Here is a 23,598-nt window from a genome sequence, read left to right on the forward strand (position 1 = left end):
TATCTGTTCTTTTTTTTTTTTTTAAAGATTTATTTATTCACTTGGTAGAATTACAGAGAGAGAGGAGAGGTAGAGAGATAGAGGTCTTCCATCTGCTGGTTCACTCCCCAGATGGCTACAACGGCCGGAGCTGCACCGTTCCAAAGCCAGGAGCCAGGAGCTTCTTCCGGGTCTCCCACACGGGTGCAGGGCCCAAGCACTTGGGCCATCCTCTACTGCTTTCCCAGGCCACAGCAGAGAGCTGCATGGGGAGTAGAGCAGCCAGGACTCAAACCGGTGGCCGTATGGGATGCCTGCACTGCAGGCTGCGGCTTTACCTGCTACGCTACAGCGCTGGCCCCCATGTATCTGTTCTTAATACATAAAATAAGTAGGATTTTTCACCCTCTTTCAGAAGACACACTTTAATATTCTGAGCACAGTTTTGAAGCAAACAGTAGTGGATTACAACAGTGAACAAAATAGGAATGTGGTGCCTCTCCTGGAGCTAAGGGCTGAGAGACCCAGAAAGTCCCTGACACTGAAGTACAGACTGTGCAGGAAGTGTGGCAAGAGATGGGACAGACTGGAGACACACGCAGGATCCCGAGAGATGAGACAGACTGGAGACACACGCAGGATCCAGAGAGATGAGACAGACTGGAGACACATGCAGGATCCAGAGAGATGGCACAGACTGGAGGCACACGCAGGAACCAGAGAGATGAGACAGACTGGAGACACATGCAGGATCCAGAGAGATGGCACAGACTGGAGACACACGCAGGATCCAGAGAGATGGCACAGACTGGAGGCACACGCAGGATCCAGAGAGATGAGACAGACTGGAGACACACGCAGGATCCAGAGAGATGGGACAGACTGGAGACACATGCAGGATCCAGAGAGATGGGACAGACTGGAGACACATGCAGGATCCAGAGAGATGGGACAGACTGGAGACACACGCAGGATCCAGAGAGATGGCACAGACTGGAGACACACACAGGAACCAGAGAGATGGCACAGACTGGAGGCACACGCAGGAACCAGAGAGATGAGACAGACTGGAGACACACGCAGGAACCAGAGAGATGGCACAGACTGGAGACACACGCAGGATCCAGAGAGATGGGACAGACTGGAGACACATGCAGGATCCAGAGAGATGGCACAGACTGGAGGCACATGCAGGAACCAGAGAGATGAGACAGACTGGAGACACACACAGGATCCAGAGAGATGAGACAGACTGGAGACACACACAGGATCCAGAGAGATGAGACAGACTGGAGACACACGCAGGATCCAGAGAGATGGGACAGACTGGAGACACATGCAGGAACCAGAGAGATGAGACAGACTGGAGACACACGCAGGATCCAGAGAGATGGCACAGACTGGAGACACATGCAGGAACCAGAGAGATGAGACAGACTGGAGACACACGCAGGAATCAGAGAGATGGGACAGACTGGAGACACACGCAGGATCCAGAGAGATGGCACAGACTGGAGGCACACGCAGGAACCAGAGAGATGGCACAGACTGGAGGCACACGCAGGATCCAGAGAGATGAGACAGACTGGAGACACACGCAGGAATCAGAGAGATGGGACAGACTGGAGACACACGCAGGATCCAGAGAGATGGCACAGACTGGAGGCACACGCAGGAACCAGAGAGATGGCACAGACTGGAGACACACGCAGGATCCAGAGAGATGGCACAGACTGGAGGCACATGCAGGAACCAGAGAGATGAGACAGACTGGAGACACACACAGGATCCAGAGAGATGAGACAGACTGGAGACACACGCAGGATCCAGAGAGATGGCACAAACTGGAGGCACACGCAGGAATCAGAGAGATGGGACAGACTGGAGACACACGCAGGATCCAGAGAGATGAGACAGACTGGAGACACACGCAGGATCCAGAGAGATGAGACAGACTGGAGACACACGCAGGATCCAGAGAGATGGCACAAACTGGAGGCACACGCAGGAACCAGAGAGATGGCACAGACTGGAGGCACACGCAGGATCCAGAGAGATGAGACAGACTGGAGGCACACGCAGGATCCAGCCGCGGAGGTCTTGGAAGTGTCCCCCATGGAGAGGGTTTCAGAATTACTTGTTTTACTGCCAAGTGGCAAACATGAAGTTGAGTTTTAAACTAGGAAGTAACACAGAGTCATATTTTAGAAAAATTGCCCTGAAAAGGTTCAGTTAGAAACGTGAATAAGGCTGGTGGCTTTGGGGCTGGACAGGAGGAGAACAGGTAACATGGACCAAGGCAGTGCCTGGGGCAGAACTTGTGTGGGACATTGCCAGTGCTTTTCACTCCCACCAGCTTCTGGGACAGGGGTGGGGGCAATCAGGAAAAATATGTGCACAAAGCAGTTGGTGTGTATGCTCTATGCAGGTGGCTGGGTTTGGTCTTTGTGTGTTAACAGTGTTTCATTTGAAATGATTTACCAACATCTTTTTTTTATTATTATTTATTTATTTATTTTTTGACAGGCAGAGTGGACAGTGAGAGAGAGAGACAGAGAGAAAGGTCTTCCTTTGCCGTTGGTTCACCCTCCAATGGCCGCCGCGGCCGGCGCGCTGCGGCCGGCGCACCGCGTTGATCCAATGGCAGGAGCCAGGTGCTTTTCCTGGTCTCCCATGGGGTGCAGGGCCCAAGCACCTGGACCATCCTCCACTGCACTCCCGGGCCACAGCAGAGAGCTGGCCTGGAAGAGGGGCAACCGGGACAGAATCCGGCGCCCCAACCGGGACTAGAACCCGGTGTGCCGGCGCCGCTAGGCGGAGGATTAGCCTAGTGAGCCGCGGCGCCGGCCCGATTTACCAACATCTTGAACTGTTCCTAAAATAGGGATTTTAGAAGATAAGTTGGCTCATGTAGAATGTTACAGGGTTGGCTATTGCTGAGTTATATAATTTATGTGCTCGTTTTTTTATTTTTAAAAAATTTATTTGAAAGAGTTACAGAGAGAAAGGGAAAGACAGAGATCTTCATCTGCTGGTTCACTCCCTAGATGGCTGCAATGGCCAGGGCTGGGCCAAACGGGAGCCAGGAGCTTCATCCAGGTCTCCTATATGGGTGCAGGGGCCCAAGGACTTGGGCCATGCCTTGCTGCTTTCTCAGGCACATTGGCAGGGAGCTGGATGTGAAGCAGAGCAGCTGGGACTTGCCCATATGGGATGCTGGCCCTAAAGATGGCGGCTCAACCCGCTGTGCCACAATGCCAGCCTCCATGTGTGCTCTTACAGCTTTTGTTTTTGAAAAGTAGAGTGACAGCAAAGACAGATGGTTCACTTGCTGGTGCACTCCCCAAGTTCCCTCAACAATCCATCCGGGTGTCCCAGAAGGGTGACAGGGGTGCAGGCACATTAGCAGGGAGCTGGATTGGAAGCAGAGTTGGTAGCCCAACCTGCTACATCACAATGCTGTCCCCTGCATTACATTTCTTAAATATCTTGTTCCTTAGCAAGACTCAGAATTCCAGAGCCAAGACATTCTGAGGTGAGAATGTGAGGTTTGAGTTAGGATGATGCTGTAGGCCTCCGTGATTTTACTTGGAAGTAATTTTGGGGCCACAATAAGGATGGCAAGTTCACTGGTACTGCATCACGAAGGGTAGCAAAGGCCTGGAGGCTTCTAGATGAGCAGTAGCATTAGCATGCCTTCAGACTTCAGAAGAGACTGTGACCACAAAGCTTTCCTGGAGTATTTTTTTTTTTTTATTTACTTTAATTATTTGACAGAGTTAGAGAGACGTAGAGACAGAGAGAGTGGTCTTCATCCGCTGGTTCACTCCCCAGGTGGCTGCAACGGCCAGAGCTGCGCCCATCTGAAGCCAGGAGCTTCTGGGTCTCCCACACAGGTGCAGGGGCCCAAGCACTTGGGCCATCTTCTTCTGCTTTCCCAGGACACAGCAGAGAGCTGGATCGGAAGAGGAGCAGCCGGGACTAGAACTGGCGCCCAGATGGGATGCCAGCGCTTCAGGCTGGGCTTTAACCCGCTGTGCCACAGCGCCGGCCCCCACCTGGAGTATTCTTTTTTAAGCCACATGGTTTGCTGGTTCTCTTATTAAGGTATATTAGCTGCAGAATGTCTTGCAGGCTGAGGAAATGAGTCTGGTGTGTAGGTTTATTTTACATGCATAAATTTAAAATGAAAGAATATCTGCTAAATGACATCTTTTTATTTTGGAATCATAATAGTAATGTTGATGTTAGGAATATGATGGTTACTTTTGGGTCTTGAGGCCCTGTTTCTTACTGTCTCTTACAGAATCACCCGCAGTACTTGTGTTAAACCCTCACGTCACTTGTCCTGAGGCACTGGGAGATCAGGGTCGCATAGTGTCAGCAGAGCTAGCATCTTAACCCTAGCTTGTGTTGGGCTTTGCTGTGTCATCTTTTTTCTGTGGTAGGAAAAGGCGTGGCTGGTGTTTCTAGTATACTTCAGGTAATAAAAATAAAAAAAGTGAGGTTAAATGATGAAGTTATCTTTATTTTCATGTTTCTTTTTTTCTTTTGACAGGCAGAGTGGACAGTGAGAGAGAGAGAGAGTCTTCCTTTGCTGTTGGTTCACCCTCCAATGGCTGCCGTGGCCGGTGCGCTGTGGCCGGTGCACCGCACTGATCGGATGGCAGAAGCCAGGTGCTTCTCCTGGTCTCCCATGGGGTACAGGGCCCAAGCACTTGGGCCATCCTCCACTGCACTCCCTGGCCACAGCAGAGAGCTGGCCTGGAAGAGGGACAACCGGGACAGAATCCGGTGTCCCGACTGGGACTAGAACCCAGTGTACCGGCGCTGCAGGCAGAGGATCATGTTTCTTTTAAGAGAGATCTGATTATAAACATTTTCAAGAAGCTTTATTCTTAGTGACAGTGTTGTATTTCTAGAAAATGTCATTGCTGTTCCTGAGTTTCTCTTCCCTGCCAGTGGGGTGATTCCCCTGTCTGCTACCTCTTCTTCTTTTTTTTAATAAATGTTTATTTTGTTTGAAAGGTAGACTGTTAGAGGGAGAGACAGAAAGGAAGAAAGATCTTCCATCCACTGGTTCAATTCCCAGATGGCCTCAATGGGTATGGTTGTGGCTAGGCCAAGCCAAGCCAAAGCCAGGAGCCTCAAATAGTTGGGCCATCTGCTGCCGCTTTCCCAGGTACGTGAGCAGGGAGCTGTATTGGAAGCAGAGCAGCTGGGACTTAAACTAGCACTCCAGGATGGGATGCCAGTGTCACAGGTGGTGGCTAAACCTACTGTGCCACACCAGTCCCTACACCTCACCTCTTAACTTTAGCCAAATTATTACTAAATTCTGTTGCTTGCTAATTAAAGCGTTCTTTGTAACTGAACGTTTGCTGCTTTTTTTTTTTAAGATTTATTTATTTGAAAGACATAGTGACAAAGAGGCAGATCTTTCTGCTGTTTCACTCCCCAAATGCTCACAACAGCCGGGAGTAGACCAGGCTGAAGCCAGGAGCCGGGAACTCCATTTGGGCCATTATCCACTCCCTTTCCAGGAGCATTAGCAGGAAGCCGGGCCAGAAGCGGAGTAGCTAGGACTCAAACCTGCACTCCGATGTGGGATCCCCACAGCTTAACCCACTACGCCAGCCCCTGAAGTCGGCTTTTCTTCTCAGCACTTTCTTGATGGCTCTCAGTGTGCTCTGGCCTCCTGCAGGTTGGACATGCCTGGGACAGATAGTCTGACTTGTCCCCTCGTGATCGTGTGTTTTGAAGTCTCCCTTCATTTCCTGAAGGTGGCTGTATTTTTGTACTGGTAGTGTGAGGCTCATTTCCCCCATCTCTGAAATTCTTTTTTTTAATTCTCAAAAGCATTCATCCCTTTCAAGCTTCTCAGATACTTGGTAATTTCAGTGGGGAAGAAGCCTTCAGTCATGGCGCCAGCGCTGTGGCTTAGCGCAGGTAAAGCCACACCCGCAGTGCTGGCATCCCATGTGGACACCAGTTGGAGTCCCGGCTGCTCCACTTCCGATCCAGCTCTCTGCTATGGCCTGGGAAAGCAGTGGAAGATGGCCTGGTGCTTGGGCCCCTGCTCCTGCGTGGGGGCCATAGGGAGAGGCTCCTGGCTCCTGGCTTTAGATCGGCACAGCTCCAGCCATTGCAGCCATCTGGGGAGTGAACCAGCAGATGGAAGCTATCTTTCTCTGCCTGTCTCTGTCTCTCTGTAATTCTGGCTTTCAAATAACTAAATAAATTTTTTAAAAAATAAATAAAAAGTCTTTATTCACGTGTTTGTGCCAACTGCTGTGCTAGAGGGAGAGTAGTTTGTGATAAGTACTTGATCCAGAGTTGTGTTTATTGTGTTAAGGAAGTACAACAGAATTAAATGAGGACTAAATGGAATGAGAGGAATGGGAGAAACCTTTGAGCTAGGTCTTGAAGGATGCGCAGAAATTTCCCACGGGGTGGGAGCAGCAGGACTCCTTTCCTTAGCACATTATGGCACCACAACAGGAAGGAACCGCGAGGGGGAGACAGACAGCCGCGGTGCCTCGCGGACAGTGTGGTTGGTTCTGCTCTAACCCAGAACCCCCACACTTGGGTCTACCCAGCGTGCAGCAGGAGAGTCACACAGAGATGGTGGGGCAAAGGTGCTGCAAAGCCCAGAGCCAGGAGCTGAGCAGCTGTCCCTTCCCACACTGGATCAGGGAGTAGAAGAATCTGATCCATTGAACCTGGGCCGGTTCCTGTGCGAGTGCCTGGTTGGGCTGCAGTACCTGGCTCTCCTTTGATGGATCAGCAGTATTGTGTTCTTGTGGGAATTTGGGTGGCAGGTGGTACTTGCTTGGTCAGGGGTGATGGTTCCTAGTAACAGCCCTGCCAGGATTTATCTTCAGGGGTGATGAGTGACCTCATGGGTTTAGTGATGGATGGACCCTGTAGGGCTGGTTGTATTACTCTTAATTTAATGAGTTAATTTTAGTAACCCAGAAGGCCAAAGAAACTTTAAGCAAAGAGATAAAGAAAGTTTCAGTCCGGTGCCACGGCTCAATAGGCCAATCCTCCGCCTAGCGGCGCTAGCACACCGGGTTCTAGTCCCTGTTGGGGCGCCGGATTCTGTCCCGGTTGCCCCTCTTCCAGGCCAGCTCTCTGCTGTGGCCCGGGAGTGCAGTGGAGGATGGCCCAGGTGCTTGGGCCCTGCACCCCATGGGAGACCAGGAGAAGCACCTGGCTCCTGGCTCCTGCCATCGGATCAGCGCGGTGCGCCGGCCGCGGCGGCCATTGGAGGGTGAACCAACGGCAAAGGAAGACCTTTCTCTCTGTCTGTCTCTCTCTCACTGTCCACTCTGCCTGTCAAAAAAAAAAAAAAAAAAAAGAAAGTTTCAGAGTAGTATCCAGTACCTACATCAAAGCCCCGACTGTGCGGGGGCTCAGTTTCTTTTGGAAGGTTGATTTTGTTCCATTGGGATGAATATGTTACGGAAAAGTTGAAACATAATGGGAGATGTGCGTTTGCGGTGCCCAGTGAGAGATACTTGGTGAACACGGAAACTCGTACCCAGCCACATGGACCATGCACATGTCAGACACCTGGCACCCCTGTGGATTTCCTGTGTGTGCCCTGCACACGCATATCCGGTGTGCGGCATTCACCTTCCTTCCCAGTAGTCGGAAGCTGTAAGACTCACTTCTGCGGTGGAGCTCCATAGGCCCTTTCCGTGACGAGTACCGGTGATGGGTATTTCTCAGTAACTTGACGTGTTGAAGTGAGTTGCCATTTTCATTAGGTTCTTGTGTGCGTGTGTCATTGACCGAGTTTCCGAGTGTTGTTCCCTTCATACAACTCCTAAAATACTTGAGGTCTTCAGAGTACTAATTAGTGGACTGATGGCTGGCAGTCCTAAGTAGCTGGAGCCTGGTGCCTGTAGAAACTAAGATGGGGGCTGGCACTGTGGCACAGCAGGTTAAAGCCCCTGCCTGTTCCACTTCTGATCCTGCTAATGTGCCCAAGAAAGGAGCAGAGGATCGTCCAAGTCCCTGGGCCCCTGTGCCCACGTGTGAGTCCCAGAAGACGCTCCTGGCTCCTGGTTTCAGCCTGGTCCAGTGCCTGCTGTTGGGGCCATTTGGGGAGTGAACCAATAGATGGAAGACCTCTCTCTGTAACTCTGTTTTTCAAATAAAATCTAAAAAAAACCTCACAAACTATTAGAAACCAAGACAGGATGAGAGGGTTGGGACATTTTCCCCTTCTCCCTCCAACTTCTGGGAAGGGGAGAAGGACTGAAGAAGTGGCCAGTGAGGTCAGGCAAGCCTGTGTCACAGGACAGGGTTTGGGGAACTCCTGATAGCACAGCTTGGAGGTTGGCACCCGGACAGGGTGTGGAGGCACTGCACTACTTCTCACTGCTTGGCTTGATGCATCGCTGTGTCCTTCGTAATATCCATTAGTTATCTGAGAAATGTCTGGATTTCCCCGCGCCCTTGGTGATGCTGTAGCAAGTTAATCAGGCTTGAGGAGGAGGCGTGGGAATCCCTGTTTACAGTCTCGGCCAGGAGCACAGTAAAAGAGCCTGGAACTTGGGACTGGCATCTGAACTGAAACAGTCCTCGACCTCTAGGATTGGCTGCTGTCTCCACGTAGAATGTGTCAGAATTGGTTTACCCCAGGAGGCACCGCTGGAGTCCATGCAGAAGTGGTCTGTTGGTTTTCTGTGCTGTGGAACTGCAGTAGGAGAGCCTGGGTCCAAGTCAGTGCTGCTGCTGCTCATGCCCCTGATCCCGTTTTTGTCTGAGCGCTGTGGTTTCTTGCGTAGTGGGAGGGGGCACATGTGTGGAACTGCAGATGAAATCAGAAAGGTGAAGGATGAACTGGGGAGGACAGGCTGGCTGTATGATGTGAATACTTTGTGCATTATGTAGGCAGTGGTTGTAATCTTTACCTGCAATGTTATCGGATCATTTGGAACTTGGTGATTTTTTTTTATTTTTAAACATTTTTTTTTTTTAAACTGTTTATTTGAAAAAGTGACAGGAACAGAGAGAGAGAGAGAGAGTACTTCCATCTGCTGGTTCACTCCTCAAATGCCCAAAGCAACCAGGGCTGGACTCTGCTGAAGTCAGGAGCCAGGAACTCCAACCAGGTCTTCCCACATGGGTAGTAGTATCTGCTTCCTCCCAGATGCATCAGAAGTAAGCTGGATCAGAAGCAGAGGTGAGACTTAATCCCAAGTACTTTTATTTTTATTTAAAAGGCAGAGTTACAGAGAGTGATAAAGAGATCTTTCATCCTCTGATTCACTCCCCAAATGATGGCCCGCAACGGCTGGAGCTGGAGTGAACAGGAGCCAGGAGCTTCCTCCATGACTCCCACGTGGGTGCAAAGGCCTAACCACTTGGGCCATCTTCCACTGCTTTCCCAGGCCATAGCAGAGAGCTGGATGGGAAGTGGAGCAGCCGGGACTAGAACTGGAGCTCATAGGGGATGCCAGAGCTGCAGGCAACAGCTCAAACCTCTAGGTGACTGGGGTCCTGGTTTGTTTTGCTTGGTTTTGCTGTTTGTCCTTGTTTGGGCATCTGCAACCCATTTGGGCTGCAGTTCTAGTCCCGGCTGCTCCACTTCTGATCCAGCTCTCTGCTGTGGCCTGGGAAAGCAGTGGAAGATGGCTCAAGTGCTGGGGCCCCTGCACCCACATGGGAGACGTGGAAGAAGCTCCTGGCTCCTGCCGTTGCAGCCATTTGGGGAGAAAACCAGCAGATCGAAGGTTTCTTTCTCTAACTGCTTTTCAAATAAATCTTTATGTTGCGCGAGTGTTTATTTTTCTACTGTACAGTCTCCACACTCTATTCATGGGTTCTGTGGTGATGGATTTAGTTAACAGTGAATTAAAAATATATGAAGGGGGCCAGCGCCGCGGCTCACTAGGCTAATCCTCCACCTAGCGGCGCTGGCACACCGGGTTCTAGTCCCGGTTGGGGCGCCGGATTCTGTCCCGGTTGCTCCTCTTCCAGGCCAGCTCTCTGCTGTGGCCAGGGAGTGCAGTGGAGGATGGCCCAGGTGCTTGGGCCCTGCACCCCATGGGAGACCAGGAGAGGCACCTGGCTCCTGCCATTGGATCAGCGCGGTGCGCCGGCCGCAGCGGCCATTGGAGGGTGAACCAACGGCAAAGGAAGACCTTTCTCTCTGTCTCTCTCTCTCACTGTCGCTCCCCCTCTTCGTGGAGGAGCAACACAGGACCCTGCGCTGTTCTTTCGTCTGCTCGGCCCTCCCCGGGTTTGCTGCTGGTTCTTCCCGGGTTGGCTACTATCCCTTCCACCTCCGTGGAAGGGCAGTTCCCCCTGGCCACATTCCCCACTTCCGCAGGGGAGCGGCACACCGCCGGCCGGCTTTCTCGGGGGCTGCACAGGTGTTCCTTCAGATAGATGTTCCCCTTAGATGTTCCCCATAGATGTTCCTGGTGCATGCCGTCTCTCTCCTCCTTTATAGTCCTCCTCCGCCAATCCTAACTCGGCTGCCCACACGCCGAGTACGCTGCTCTCCTCCAATCAGGAGCAAGTCCTACAGTTTATTAGCTGAACTGGAGGCAGCTGTGTGGAAGCTGTTTACTTCTCTCCCAGCGCCATATTGTGGGAGAGCAGATGCATAGAATAAGTCTTAATTCCAGTAACTCAGTCCAGTCCGGGCTGCTCCCCACACTCACTGTCCACTCTGCCTGTCAAAAAAAAAAAAAATATATATATATATGAAGGGACCGGCGCTGTAGCGTATCAGGTAGATGACTCCTGCAGTGCCAGCATCCCATATGGGTGCCAGTTCGAGTCCGGCTGCTCCACTTCCGATCCAGCTCTCTGCTATGGCCTGGGAAAGCAGTGCAAGATGGCCCAAGTCCTTGGGCCCCTGCACCTGCGTGGGAGACCCGGAAGAAGCTCCTGGCTTCGGATTGGCACAGCTCCAACTGTTGCGGCCATCTGGGAAGTGAACCAGTGGATGGAAGACCTCTCTCTCTAATTCTTTCAAATAAATTAATTAAAAAAAAAAAAAGAAAATGTATAGACTTTTTTTTTCTTGTCCTAAATAAGACAGCATAGCATAACATAACATATACTTATGTGGCATTTGTGTTTAGATATTATAAATATATGGGAGGATATGCATAGGTTATATGTAAATACTGTATTTTACATAACTTGAGCACCCATGGGGTCTGATATCTGTAGGGGTTTCTAAATTCAGTACCCCACAGATACTGAGGGACGATGGTATTTCTAGCCACTGGAGAAGTGTCCAACCTAGACTCTGCCCTGTAGACAGTTACTGAAGTAAAAGGCTGATGAAGTCGTCTTGGGGTTGCTGGGAGCCCTACTTGGCGCCTTCATTCCCTGTCATTGTTCCAGCAGCTCTGAGGTACAGTGAAGACGCTGAGGCACAGATCAAGTAGCTGTGCAGGGCTGGGGGGCGTGTGTGGTCAGCTGTGTGACTGCTGGCGCTAACAGCGTACTCTGATTCGTGCTAACAGGAGGCCTGTGTTTTTCTCGAGTTCTAAGAGAGGTGGTTATTGCTGTTCCGGGGCTTCAGGGCTCCATTTCAGAAGGTTGAAGGGCTGGCATTATGGGGTAAAGCTGCTTCCTGCAAATGCCAGCAACCTGTGTAGGCACAGGTTTGAGTCCCAGCTGCTCCACTTTTGATCCAGCTCCGTTCTAATGGCCTAGGGAAAAGCAGCTGAAGATGCCTGAGTGCTTGGGTCCCTGGCACCCCCCGGGAGACCTAGAAGAAACTCCTGTGTGCTAATGACACCCTGAGAAGGGCTCAAGTAGCTGGGTCTCTGCCACCCATATGGGAGACCTGGCTGGGGTTTCTGGCTCCTGGATTTGGCCTGGCGCACTCGCGATTGTGGTCGTTTGGGGAATGACCCAGCAAATGAAAGTTCTCTGTGTGCTTTCTATCTTAACTCTGCCTTTCAAATAAACAAACAAAAATTATTTTTAAAGGGATTCTGAAGCCGGCGCCGTGGCTCAATAGGCTAATCCTCCACCTTGCGGTGCCGGCACACCGGGTTCTAGTCCCGGTCGGGGCACCGGATTCTGTCCCGGTAGCCCCTCTTCCAGGCCAGCTCTCTGCTATGGCCAGGGAGTGCAGTGGAGGATGGCCCAGGTGCTTGGGCCCTGCACCCCATGGGAGACCAGGAAAAGCACCTGGATCCTGGCTCCTGCCATCGGATCAGCGCGGTGCGCCGGCTGCAGCGGCGGCCATTGGAGGGTGAACCAACGGCAAAGGAAGACCTTTCTCTCTCTGTCTCTCTCTCTCTCTCACTGTCCACTCTGCCTGTCAAAAAAAAAAAAAAAAAAAGGGATTCTGAGGGATTTAGGCTGTGTCTGAGAGATAGAGAGAGAGAGAGATTTATTTGAATTACAGAGAGAGGGAAAGACAGATCTTCCATCTGCTGGTTCACTCCCCAGATGACCACAACAGATGGAGCTGGGCCAGACCAAAGCCAGGAACCAGGAGCTTCTGAGACTCTCATGTGGGTCCAGGAACCCAAACACTTGCCGTTTGCTGCTGCTTTCCCAGGCACATTAACAGGGAGCTGGATCAGAAGTGGAGCAGCAGGGCCATAAGGGATGCTGGCATGGTTTAACACACTATGCCATAGCATTGGCCCTGACAAGAATTCTTTTTAAGATTAACATAGGGGAGTAGGCACTGTGGCGTAGTGGGTAGAGCCACCACCTACAGTGCCAGCATCCCACATGGGCACTGGGTTGAGTCCCAGCTGTTCCACTTCTGATCGAGCTCTCTGTTATGGCCTGGGAAAGCAGAGTCCTTGGGCCCCTACACCCGCATGGGAGACCGCGTAGCTGTTTTATATCTGCACAGTTCTAGCCATTGTGGTCATCTGGGGAGTGATCTAGTGGATGGAAGACCTCTCTCTGCCTGACCTCTCTCTGCCTCTCCTCTCTCTGTATAACTCTGACTTTCAAATAAAAAAAAAAAAAAGATTAACATGGGGGCTACATTGTGGCGTAGCCTGCAGTCCTGTGGTGCTGGCATCCCATATGGGCGCCGGTTCAAGACCCGGCTACTCTACTCCTATCCAGTCCTCTGCTGCGGCTCTCTGCTTGGGCCTCTGCACCCGTGTGAGAGACCTTTGGATCTGCACAGCTGCGGCCATTGTGGCCATTTGGGGAATGAACTAGTGAATGGGAGCCTTCTCTCTCTCTCTCTCTCTCTCTCTCTCTCTGCCTCTGCCTCTGCCTCTGCCTCTGCCTCTCTGTAACTCTGCCTTTCAAATAAATAAATCTTAAAAAAAAAAAAAGATTAATACAGGATTAAGGATATAACTACACAAAATATTATTCAGCAAAGCATCCAAGTGACAGAAAGGACTGGTAAATTATTGAATTTTATCACCAGTAATAAGGTAGCAACATTTATCCAGTTAATATCTTTGTGTTTTAGGACTTGATACTGGAAGGCTGCCCGGATCCAAATTCTTCTGCAAACCCGAGGATGTGTGTGCTGGTGGCGTAAGTGGTTGAACACCCACCCTCCTGGCACACCTCTACACAGACACAGTCCCTTTCTGAGCACAATGAGTACGGTACGTTCTGCGGCTTGTGAGCTTTATTTTCTGGGCTAAGCAACCACCTTATTCTATGTACACATTAAAGGACATTCTGTAAAGTGCTTCTGAGTATGGCTACTTCTTGGAGAGAGTGCAAGCATCCTTGTAGTGCATAGACCAGCTTGCTTCTCCGACTGGATCCCAAATGTCACGGGTGGTGCCCCAGAGACGGAAGGAGTGGCATCAGGCTTTGGAATCCCACACCATCTGTGCTGTTGTCAGTGTTGTGAAAGTATTAATTTTTTTTAGTTTTAAATTATATACAAGCCAGTTTTCCCTGCTATGATGTGTCTCTGTGCAGTTTTTGTTTTGGTTCAGTGTATGTATAAGGGTAATAAGCTGTGGTGAGTTTTCTCACTTTTGGTAACTGAAGTTGACTTCTTTATAACTATTGTTAGAGCTGTTGTCACACCTCAGAGGTAGCTGTGGCTTGGTGTAACCCACTTGTCATGTGTCACATGGAGCCTCGAGCTCTAGAGAAGATTGCCTAGAGGTCCCCCAGCCCCATTTTACTGACAAAGCCCCCTCTTCACCGTGTTCATATCATCTAGATTCAAAACAGCTGTTTGAGTTTCTGCATTCCTGATTGGTTGGATGAGATGTGAAACAGTCAGGTTCTCATTCCATTTTCCAGAGGTGCTGTGAGTGCTATCAGGAGGAGAAGAGTGGGTGGCAGGATGAGGCTGAGCGGGTGTTGCCTGGAGCGAGTGTTGGATCCTATAGCTTCTGTTCTCCCCCTCTTAGCCTTTGGGTCCTTACCCTCTCCCGTGTCAGCACTGTGTGCTCCAGGGCCCACTGTTGATATCTGTCCATGATGGCCTGTTCCCTCAGCCCACCCTTTGGAAGGGAGGTGGTCTCTGACCTTGGCTGTTTCTCTGGGGCTTGCCATCATAGGAAAACAAATGCCTTACTCTGGAGTCCCATCTCTACCCAGGTGAGGACAATTGGGCCTTTTTTGAGAGCCTCTGTAAAAAAACAAATTTATTTATTTGAAAAGTAGAGTTACAGAGAGAAAGATGGCCCAAGTGCTTGGGCCCCTGCACCCATCGGGGAGACCTGGAAGAAGCTCCTGGCTCCTGGCTTTGGATTGGCCAGACAAGCCACTGCAGCCATTTGGGGAGTGAACCAGCGGATGGAAGGCCTCTCTCTCTCTCTGCCTCTGCTTCTTCCAGGTCTCCCACTCTGGTGCAGGAGCTCAAGCACTTGGGCCATCTTCTGCTTCCTCAGGCCATAACAGAGAGCTGCATTGGAAGTAGAGCAGCTGGGACTCAAACTGGCGCCCATATGGGATGCTGGGACCACAAGTGGTGGCTTTACCCGCTATGCCACAGTGCTGGTCCCAAAAAATGCAACTGTGACCATTTGTGGAATGAATCAGCAGATGGAGGATTCTCTCTTTATCTCTCCCTCTGTAACTCTGTCTCTCAAATAAATAAAATTTTTTAAAAAAGAAACAAAAAACCCAGGTACGTCGGTGTGGGATAGTCCTGTTGATTGTATCCCGTATTGTATACTAAACACCCACCCCTAGAATCTCAAGTTTTGAAGACCCCAACCTCAGACTTGCTCGCTGTTGTTTATGAGTTGAGCCATTTCTCTGTTGACTTTTTGTTCTCTTTCTCGAGCCTTGTCAGTCTGGGGCTCATGTGACTGTTTCCCCTTGATACTTTCAGAGAAAGCGTCGTGGTGGGACAGCAAATTCTAGACAAGCCCAGAAGCGAACTCGGGAAGCAGCTTCTACCCCCGAGATCTCCTTGGAAGCAGAACCCATAGAGCTTGTGGAAACTGGTAAGATCGCCAGGGAACACTGCCTGTGGACAGGCTGAGTAGTGCGGTGGGGAAGCTCACATCGGGAACTGGCCAGGGTCCAGCATTGTGGCTGCCAGCTGTGGAAGCTGCTCCCAACCAGGATCTCTGTAAGCTGATCCCAGGTTCTCCCACCGTTCAGAGCTGGAAGCTTGGTTCAGCCAGCCCTTGGTAGTAGGAGCTGGCGGCTCTGCTGATTTTCATTTCAGAAAGGCCCAAGAAGGCAAACAGAGCTACCTGTGCCAGGCTTACATGGAGCCGGCTGGGTTTTCCCTGTTCTGCCCTCTCAGGGAAGTGTTACAAAAGCGTGCTCTCTGAGTTGTCGGTCACAGCATGACTTCCTCAAACCTTCACTTTTTTGCTGAGAAGCCAGGAGCCTGGCCCGCTGTCCTTAGCCGGGACACTGAGCACACGAGTGAGAGCTTTGGAGGACTTGGAATCTCAGACCAGGGAGAGTCCACCTGCTTTCCAGAATGCCTCTTGTCATCCTGTCACCAGTCTCAGCCCTGTGAGCAGGGCTTCTTCATGTTCAAGTCAAGAACTGTGTACCGGGAAGAATGGTGGATCAGGTCCTGGGTGGGCATTTAGCCTAGAGGTTAGGATGCTGATTAAGACACCATGTCCCATATCAGAATGCCTGGTTTTGGGCCGGCACTGCGGCTCACTAGGCTAATCCTCCACCTGCAGCACCGGCACCCTGGGTTCTAGTCCCGGTTGGGGTGCTGGATTCTGTCCCCATTGCTCCTCTTCCAGTCCAGCTCTCTGCTGTGGCCCGGGAGTGCAGTGGAGGATGGACCAAGTGCTTGGGCTCTGTACCCGCATGGGAGACCAGAGGGAGGCACCTGGTTCCTGGCTTTGATTGAGCATAGCTCCAGCCTTGGCGGCCATCTGGGGAGTAAACCAACGGAAGGAAGACCTTTCTCTCTGTCTCCCTCTCTCTCTCACTGTCTAACTCTGCCTGTCAAAAAAATAAAAATAAAAAAAAAATTTTTTTTTTTTTTAAGATTTATGTGTTTTACTTGAAAGTCGCAGTTATAGACAGAGAGAGAGAGAGAGAGAGAGAGAGAGAGAGAGGTCTTCCATCTGCTGGTTCTCTCCCCAGATGGCCGCAACGGCCGGAGCTGCGCCAATCCGAAGCCAGGAGCCTGGAGCTTCTTCCAGGTCTCCTACGTGGGTGCAGGGACCCAAGGACTTGGGCCATCTTCTACTGCTTTCCAGGCCACAGCAGAGAGCTGGATCAGAAGTGGAGCAGCCGGGTCTCGAACTGGCGCCCATATGGGATGCTGGCACTACAGGTGGCAGCTTTACCCACTACGCCACAGTACTGGCCCCATGCCTGGGTTTTGATACCCAGCCCTGGCTCCTGACCCTAGCTTTCTGCTAAGAAAATGGGAGGCAGTGGTGATGGCCCAGATAATTGAGCTCCTGCCACCCACCTCTTCTCCCTCTCCCCTCCTCCTCAAATAAACAGTTTTACAAAGGTCATCTTGGGCATCTGATATATTGTGATGGTTATTGTGAAGTTTTTTGTTAAATTTTCTTAAAAATTATTTGAGGGAGAAACACAGATGGAGAAAGCTCCCATCCCCTGGTTCACACTCCAGATACCTTCATTGAAGAGGCAGGGACCAGGAACTCATTCCAGGCTCCCATGTGGATGGCAGGGATCTAGCCACCTGAGCCATCACCTGCTGCCTCCCAGGGTCTGTTGGTCAGAGCTGGAATTGGGGGCAGAGCCAGGAACTGAAGCAGACATTCCAGTGTGGCATGCCATCCCTTTGTGACGCCTTTGGCTACCAGACAGAAGCATGTTAGCATATGTTAAATGCTTTACAAGTCGCATTCCTCAAACAAGTATTAGACCAGTACTGTTTCTAATGTGTTTAACCTCATGCTTTTTTTCCTAGTTTTATTGTTTGTTTTTAGTATTTATTTATTTTAAAAGAGTTACGGGCAGGAGGAGAGAGTGAGATTTTCTGTTTGCTGGTATACTCACCCAGCTGGCTGCAACAGCCAGACTGGGCCAGGTGGAAGCCAGGAGCTTCAGCTGGTTCTCCCACATGGGTGTCAGGGACCCAAACACTCGGGTCATCTTGTGCCGCTTTCCAAGGCCATTAACAAGGAGCAGGATGGGAAGTGGTGCAGCTGGGACCTGAACCAGTGCCCATATGGGATGCCAGCATTGGGGGCTGCAGTTTTACCTGCTAAGCTGTGATGCTGGCCCCAACTTCATGCTTTTGAATGTGAATAGTAACCAGAAACAAAATGGTTGTAAATACATTTTTGGTTTATGTGAAGGAAGTGATCTTTGCTCTACATTCCCTCCTACCAGACACGACTGGCATGGCTGTTTGGTTCATGCCCTTCCCACCTTCATTCTGTGCTCGTAGTATACCCGAGAGCTCAGGAGGCTAGCTACAGAGCAGGCTCAGCACATCGGACACATTGGGGTCCTGCAGGGTGAATACATATTACTGTGGTTCTCCGTCCCAGTTGGGAAGGGCTTGCTAGAGAAATGGAGATTAAAGTGCCCTCCGCAGTCACTGCTGGAGGTGTTGTGCTGACTTCAGATCTTGGGTCTGAGTGGTTTGTTTCTCCCAGAGGTTTCAGGCGGGTCTATCCCGAAAGAAGGCCCGAGGTGAGCGAGCCTAGTGCCTTCTCCCGTGTGTAGGGGCAGGTCGGCATAGGCACAACCGTGTGGAGGGTAATACGCATGCACACCACACACACACACACACACACCCTGGTTGTGGAATTCTGGAAGGATATCTATGTGTTGGCGGTCACTCCTGAAAAATGGATTGGTCTTGATGCTCTGCTGTGTGTACTTCAGGATTTTTGTAGTTTGATATAAGCCAGTCTACATTTGTAATTTTAATAAAGCTTAGAGGAATACACCCCTGCCTTCCTCCTAATATTTGTTGGCCTGCTTTATTTTGAAGCTGGAGATGAGATCGTGGACCTCACCTGTGAATCTTTAGAGCCCGTGGTGGTCGACCTGACTCACAATGACTCCGTGGTGGTGAGTGTTGGCGCGTGAGAACTGCCGCTTCTGAGTATCCTCCCCAGCTGGTGCCCATGTCTGTAGACCTTGGTGACAGGTGACAGGTGACAGACAGGTGCTTGTGCTAAAGGGGCTCATGCATTCAGTGACTGGAACCCAAATGGGAAAGTTTGCAAGGACGTCATTTGTTGTGACTTGTTGTCTCTGGAGTAGATCGGTGTGACCTCTGCACAGCTGGCCCGTGAGGGTCTGGGAGGCTTGGTCTGATTTTACAGTTCATATCGGCTGTGCACCGAGGGCATGCCATGTAGCCTCACTCCCCTCACTGAGCGGTGTCTGCAGTCTGTTACGAGGACTAAGAGACATCCTGTATTTGAGTGCCTGGCACCTCAGGTGGCACCCAGTCAGTGTGAGTGTGTGCCCTCCCTGCTTAGCCCTGCCAGTGGAAATCTGGTTCCAGAAGCAGCTGCCGGTTAGCATGGCCCCAGGAGATGCAGGTGACCTTCATGCCTGCCCGCTGCCTTGGGTTCTTTGTGCCTCTAGGAAGAATAGAGCTCCAGGAAGCTGGGTGTGCCCTGTGCAGCGTGCAAGCAGCAAGTCCTAGACTGCTCAGGGGACGTTGGTAGTTTTTTTTTTGTTTGTTTTGTTTTGTTTTGTTTTTTTTGACAGGCAGAGTGGATAGTGAGAGAGAGAGAGAGACAGAGAGAAAGGTCTTCCTTTTTGCCGTTGGTTCACCCTCCAATGGCCGTCATGGCTGGCGCGGTGCAGCCGGCGCACTGCGCTGATCCGAAGGCAGGAGCCAGGTGCTTCTCCTGTTCTCCCATGGGGTGCAGGGCCCAAGTACTTGGGTCATCCTCCACTGCCTTCCCGGGCCACAGCAGAGAGCTGGCCTGGAAGAAGGGCAACCGGGACAGAATCCTGCGCCCCGACTGGGACTGGAACCCGGTGTGCCGGCGCTGCTAGGTGGAGGATTAGCCTAGTGAGCCGCGGCGCCGGCGTTGGTAGTTCTGATAGGCCTGCTCCACGGCGGGCGTGCACACACCTGTGTGAGTTGGGAAGCTGGCGGAGTGGAGGTGGAGGCATGTCTGCCCGCACTGGGCCAGTGGCGGCAGGTGCCTGCTGAGAACTGCGTGCTGCAGTGGTCGCCAGCTTCTGGAGCCTGCGTCTCCCCCTTAGGCTTCTCTGCCTGCCAGGCTGGGCTGTCGGAGCAGGGACAAGCTGTAGGCGCTGTGCTCGGGACTGCAGGATAGGACTGGGCTGAGACTTCTGAGACTTCAGGAGAAGAAAAGGTGACAGACTAGACTCTGGTCCTGGCTGGAAACCACTGGGTTGTCTTTTTGTCATCATTCCTCACTCCCAGCAGTTACACCATCCCTAGCATCTGACCAGAGCATGGACAAAGAATTCTCAGAGCGACGTTTCTCTGGGGATTGGCTTGAACTGTCTGCTAAGTGGAGTGGGTTTAGTGGGGAGTGGCCCCTGCAGTACCCGCGTTAGTGTGTTTTCAGAGGCGCATACATACACACGACCTGCCTCTGGTCCCTGTGGTCCGCAGAGGAGCCTAGCATGGTACCTGACTGAAGCCTGCAGGCTAGGTGCTGATTAGTGCTGGGATGTGGGGTGGGTCCTTTTGTGCGGAGTACTCTGTCCCTGGCCCTCTCTCTCCCCGGTGCTAGGGAGATAGCCGGGATTCTGATGACTGGCGTCGCTGGGTGACAGGCCAGCAGCATCCTTCCCCCTGCACCCCTTGGTGGTTTTCATGACTGCATGTACTGCTGCTGTATATGCGACCTTCTTGCTTCCTGGCCTGGAGCTCCCAGTTAGCCTGCCTAAACTCTGACGTCTGCAGCTGCAAGAGTTCCTTGGGAGACCCAGAGAGAAGAATATTGGCATCGAAAGCTGTCCTGGTTGTGAATGGGTGGTCAGGGGCAGGCTGTTGGGTAGAAGGGAGACAGCACTGGCTTAGGAGCCAGGAATCCCGGTTCCCGTATCGAGATTTACTGTCAGTTGACCAGAGGATTTACTTCACGCCAGCCTCATTTTTCCTAGCCCAAATGCCAGTTCATTGGTTTATAGTGAGAAGTCACTTGTGTCTAAAATTCTGTTTCTCTAAGGAGAACTATCTGGGAAACAGATTAAATGTTAAGTGTGCTCTCCTAACCCCCAGAGCATTGCTGTCTACCTGAGATACGGTTCTTCCTTCTGGCATGCATGGCCAGCTTTCAGAACATCCAGCGAACCCTTGTAAGATACAAACTGTTTGGACAAATGTATTTTTCCACTCTTCAAAGGACCCCAAAACCCCCAGACAGGAGAAATGACAATGCTGTGAGATGCCATGAGACTGTGCAGCTTTCCCAGGTTACATTTCAGCCAGTTTTTGAGAGTCTTACTGTTTTGGGTTTTTTGTTTGTTTCTTGTTTAAAAAAAAAAACAAAAAACAAAGATTCATTTTATATATTTGAAAGCTGACGTTAGAGAGGGAGAAGCAGAGAGAGAAAGATCTTCATCCACTAGTTTACTCACCAAATGGTGTCAAGGGCCAGGGGTGAGCCAGACCCAAGCCAGGAGCTTCGTCTGCATCTCCCATCTGGGTGCAGGGGCCCATGCACTTGGGCCATCCTCTGCTTTCCCAGGCGCATTAGCAGGGAGCTGGATTGGAAGTTTAGCAGCCGGGACTCAAACCGGCGCCCATAATGGCTGCCAGTGTCCCAGGCGGCAGCTTTACCTGCCATGCCACAAAGCTGGCCCCATGAGATTCTTACTGTTCCACATCCTCACCATCACATTTTAATTTAAGTCAACCTGATGGTTATTTAACAGCAACTCATTATGGTTGGCAGAGAGAGAGGTCTTCCATCCGCTGGGTCACTTCCCAATTGGCCACAATGGCCAGAGCTGCGCTGGTCCGAAGCCAGGAGCTTCTTCAGGTCTCCCACATGGGTGTCAGGGGTCCCAGACACGTGGACCATCTTGCACTGCTTTTCCCAGGCCATTAGCAGAGAGCTGGATTGGAAATGGAGCAACCGGGACTCAAACCGGCACCCATTTGGGAGGCCTGTGCTGCAGGTGGTGGCTTTATCTGCCACACCACAATGCTGGCCCTTATTTTTCTCCTTTGTGAAGTGCTTATTAGAAACTATTTTACAGCTTTTTAAATTTTTAAAAATTAGCAGTTGTATTTATTTGTGGGCTACGGTGTGACATTTCATACAAGTGTGCAATGTGTATTTTACAGCTTTTTTTTTTTTTTTTTTAAGATTTTATTTATTTGAAAGGCAGAGAGAGAAAGAGCAAGAGAGATCTTCCATCCACTGCTTCACTCCCCAAAAGTCTATAATTGCCAGGGCTGGGCCAGGCTGAACCAAGGAGCGAGGACCCCCATCTGGGTCTCCCATATGAGTGGCAGTATTTGAGCCCACCTCTGCTGTTCCTCATTGGCAGGGAGCTGAATCAGACACAGAACGGCTGGCACTCAGCTGGCTTCTCCACTCTGGGAGGCAGGTGTCCCACGGTGGGCTGACACTGCTGTGCCACAGTGTCCAGTGTCTGCCTCCCTTTTACGGCTTTTTAAACACAACTGTTTTATATAAACTTTTAAAATAGCCCCTGTGGGGAGCAACTGGGAGCAACTCGGACTAGACTGTTACTGGAATTAAGACTTATTCTATGCATCTGCTCTCCCACAATATGGCGCTGAGAAGGGAGTAACAACTTCTACACAGCTGCCTCCAGTTCAACCAATAAACTATAGGACCTGCTCCTGATTGGAGGAGAGCAGCGTACTCGGCGTGTGGGTAGCAGAGTTGGGATTGGTGGAAGAGGACTATAAAGGAGGAGAGAGACGACATGCACCAGGAACATCTATCTGAAGGAACACCTGAGCAGCCCCCGAGAGAGCCGGCCGGCGGTGTGCCACTCCCCCCCGGAAGTGGGAAAGTGGCTAGGGGGAAAGTGGAAGGGTCGGTAGCCGACCCGGGAAGAACCAGCAGCAAACCCGGGGAGGGCCGAGCAGACAAAAGAACAGCGCAGGGTCCTGTGTCGTTCCTCCGCGAAGAGGGGGAGCGACATAATGGTGCCGTGACTCGGATATGAAGCCTAGGCAGGGTTTAGTGTCGTTCCCCCATGAAGAGGGGGAGCGACAAGCCCCTTTTTCCTTTTTTGGGGAGGGTAGGGTGATAACAGGCAGATGGGGAAAGGTCTCCTATCTGCAAATGCCCACAACAGCCAGAGCTGGGGCAGCCCCGAGCCAAGAGCCAGGAGTTTAATCCTGGTCTTTGACATGGACAGCAGGGCCCCAAGTAAGTACTGGAGCTATCACCGATTTCCGGGTGTGCATTAGCATGAAACTGGAATTGGGAGTGGAGCCTGGACTCAGACCTAGGCACTGCCATATGAAATGACTGTCTCCTTGTTGGCCCAGTTTTATAGCAAATCTTTTTTTCTGTTCATTTGGTTATCTGCGTTTTCTTTCCTGTAAGAATTCTAAATCCTCAGGGCCGGCGCCGTGGCTCACTTGGTTAATCCTCTGCCTGTGGCACTGGCATCCCATATGGATGCCAGGTTCTAGTCCCAGTTGCTCCTCTTCCAGTCCAGCTCTCTGCTGTGGCCCGGGAAGGCAGTGGAGGATGGCCCAAGTGCTTGGGCCCTGCACCCGCATGGGAGACCAGGAGGAAGTACCTGGCTCCTGGCTTCGGATCCGCGTAGCTCCGGCCATAGCAGCCATTAGTGGGGGTGAACCAACAGAAGGAAGAGCTTTCTGTCTGTCTCTCTCTCTCCCTGTCTTAACTATCTGTCAAATAAAAAAAAAAAAATTCTAAATCCTAAATATGAGCCTGCCATTGCTTACGTGTTTCATGTGGGGTTGGTCTTTTCTCTTTTTAGTGTTTATGGGAGCTCTCAATGTAGTTGAATTTTCATCAGTATGCAAGGAAATCTTGTCCTGCTCAAGATTATAAAAAGATGTTCCTGTATTCTAAAGTTTTACTGTTTTGCCTTTCACATTTAGGTTTGTAGTCTGCCTGAATTGATTTTCCGTGTATGGCCTGAAATAGAGGTCTTTAGTGCTTCTTGGTCGTGTTTCGTAAAGTTGCCTGTTGAGTTTCACAAATCTTTTGTTTACAAGATTTATTCCTAGGTGCAAAGTTCTTGTAGTTTACCATGTTGCTTAACAAAAATCTAGTTTAAAGTGACATTTTCTTG

General features: G+C 51.0%; 1 protein-coding gene across 6 annotated transcripts in view; it reads left to right on the top strand.

The window, feature by feature from the left end:
* The window catches only part of RNF4 (ring finger protein 4), a 33,681-nt gene that overhangs the window by 1,379 nt on the left and 8,704 nt on the right, over nucleotides 1–23,598 (top strand). For all 6 annotated transcript variants that reach the window (XR_016228607.1, XR_016228612.1, XM_002722398.6 and 3 more), the window contains exons 2-4: nucleotides 13,421–13,562; nucleotides 15,260–15,374; nucleotides 18,335–18,414. Coding sequence is in view for 4 of the 6 variants with exons in the window: in XM_002722398.6 (XP_002722444.1) it covers nucleotides 13,554–13,562; nucleotides 15,260–15,374; nucleotides 18,335–18,414 (204 nt within the window). In the remaining 2 variants the exon portion in view is untranslated. The remainder of the gene's footprint in view (nucleotides 1–13,420; nucleotides 13,563–15,259; nucleotides 15,375–18,334; nucleotides 18,415–23,598) is intronic.

The sequence above is a fragment of the Oryctolagus cuniculus genome, chromosome 2, assembly GCF_051225735.1.
Source record: "Oryctolagus cuniculus isolate XC-2025 breed Fujian yellow rabbit chromosome 2, ASM5122573v1, whole genome shotgun sequence".
Lineage (NCBI taxonomy): Eukaryota > Metazoa > Chordata > Mammalia > Lagomorpha > Leporidae > Oryctolagus > Oryctolagus cuniculus.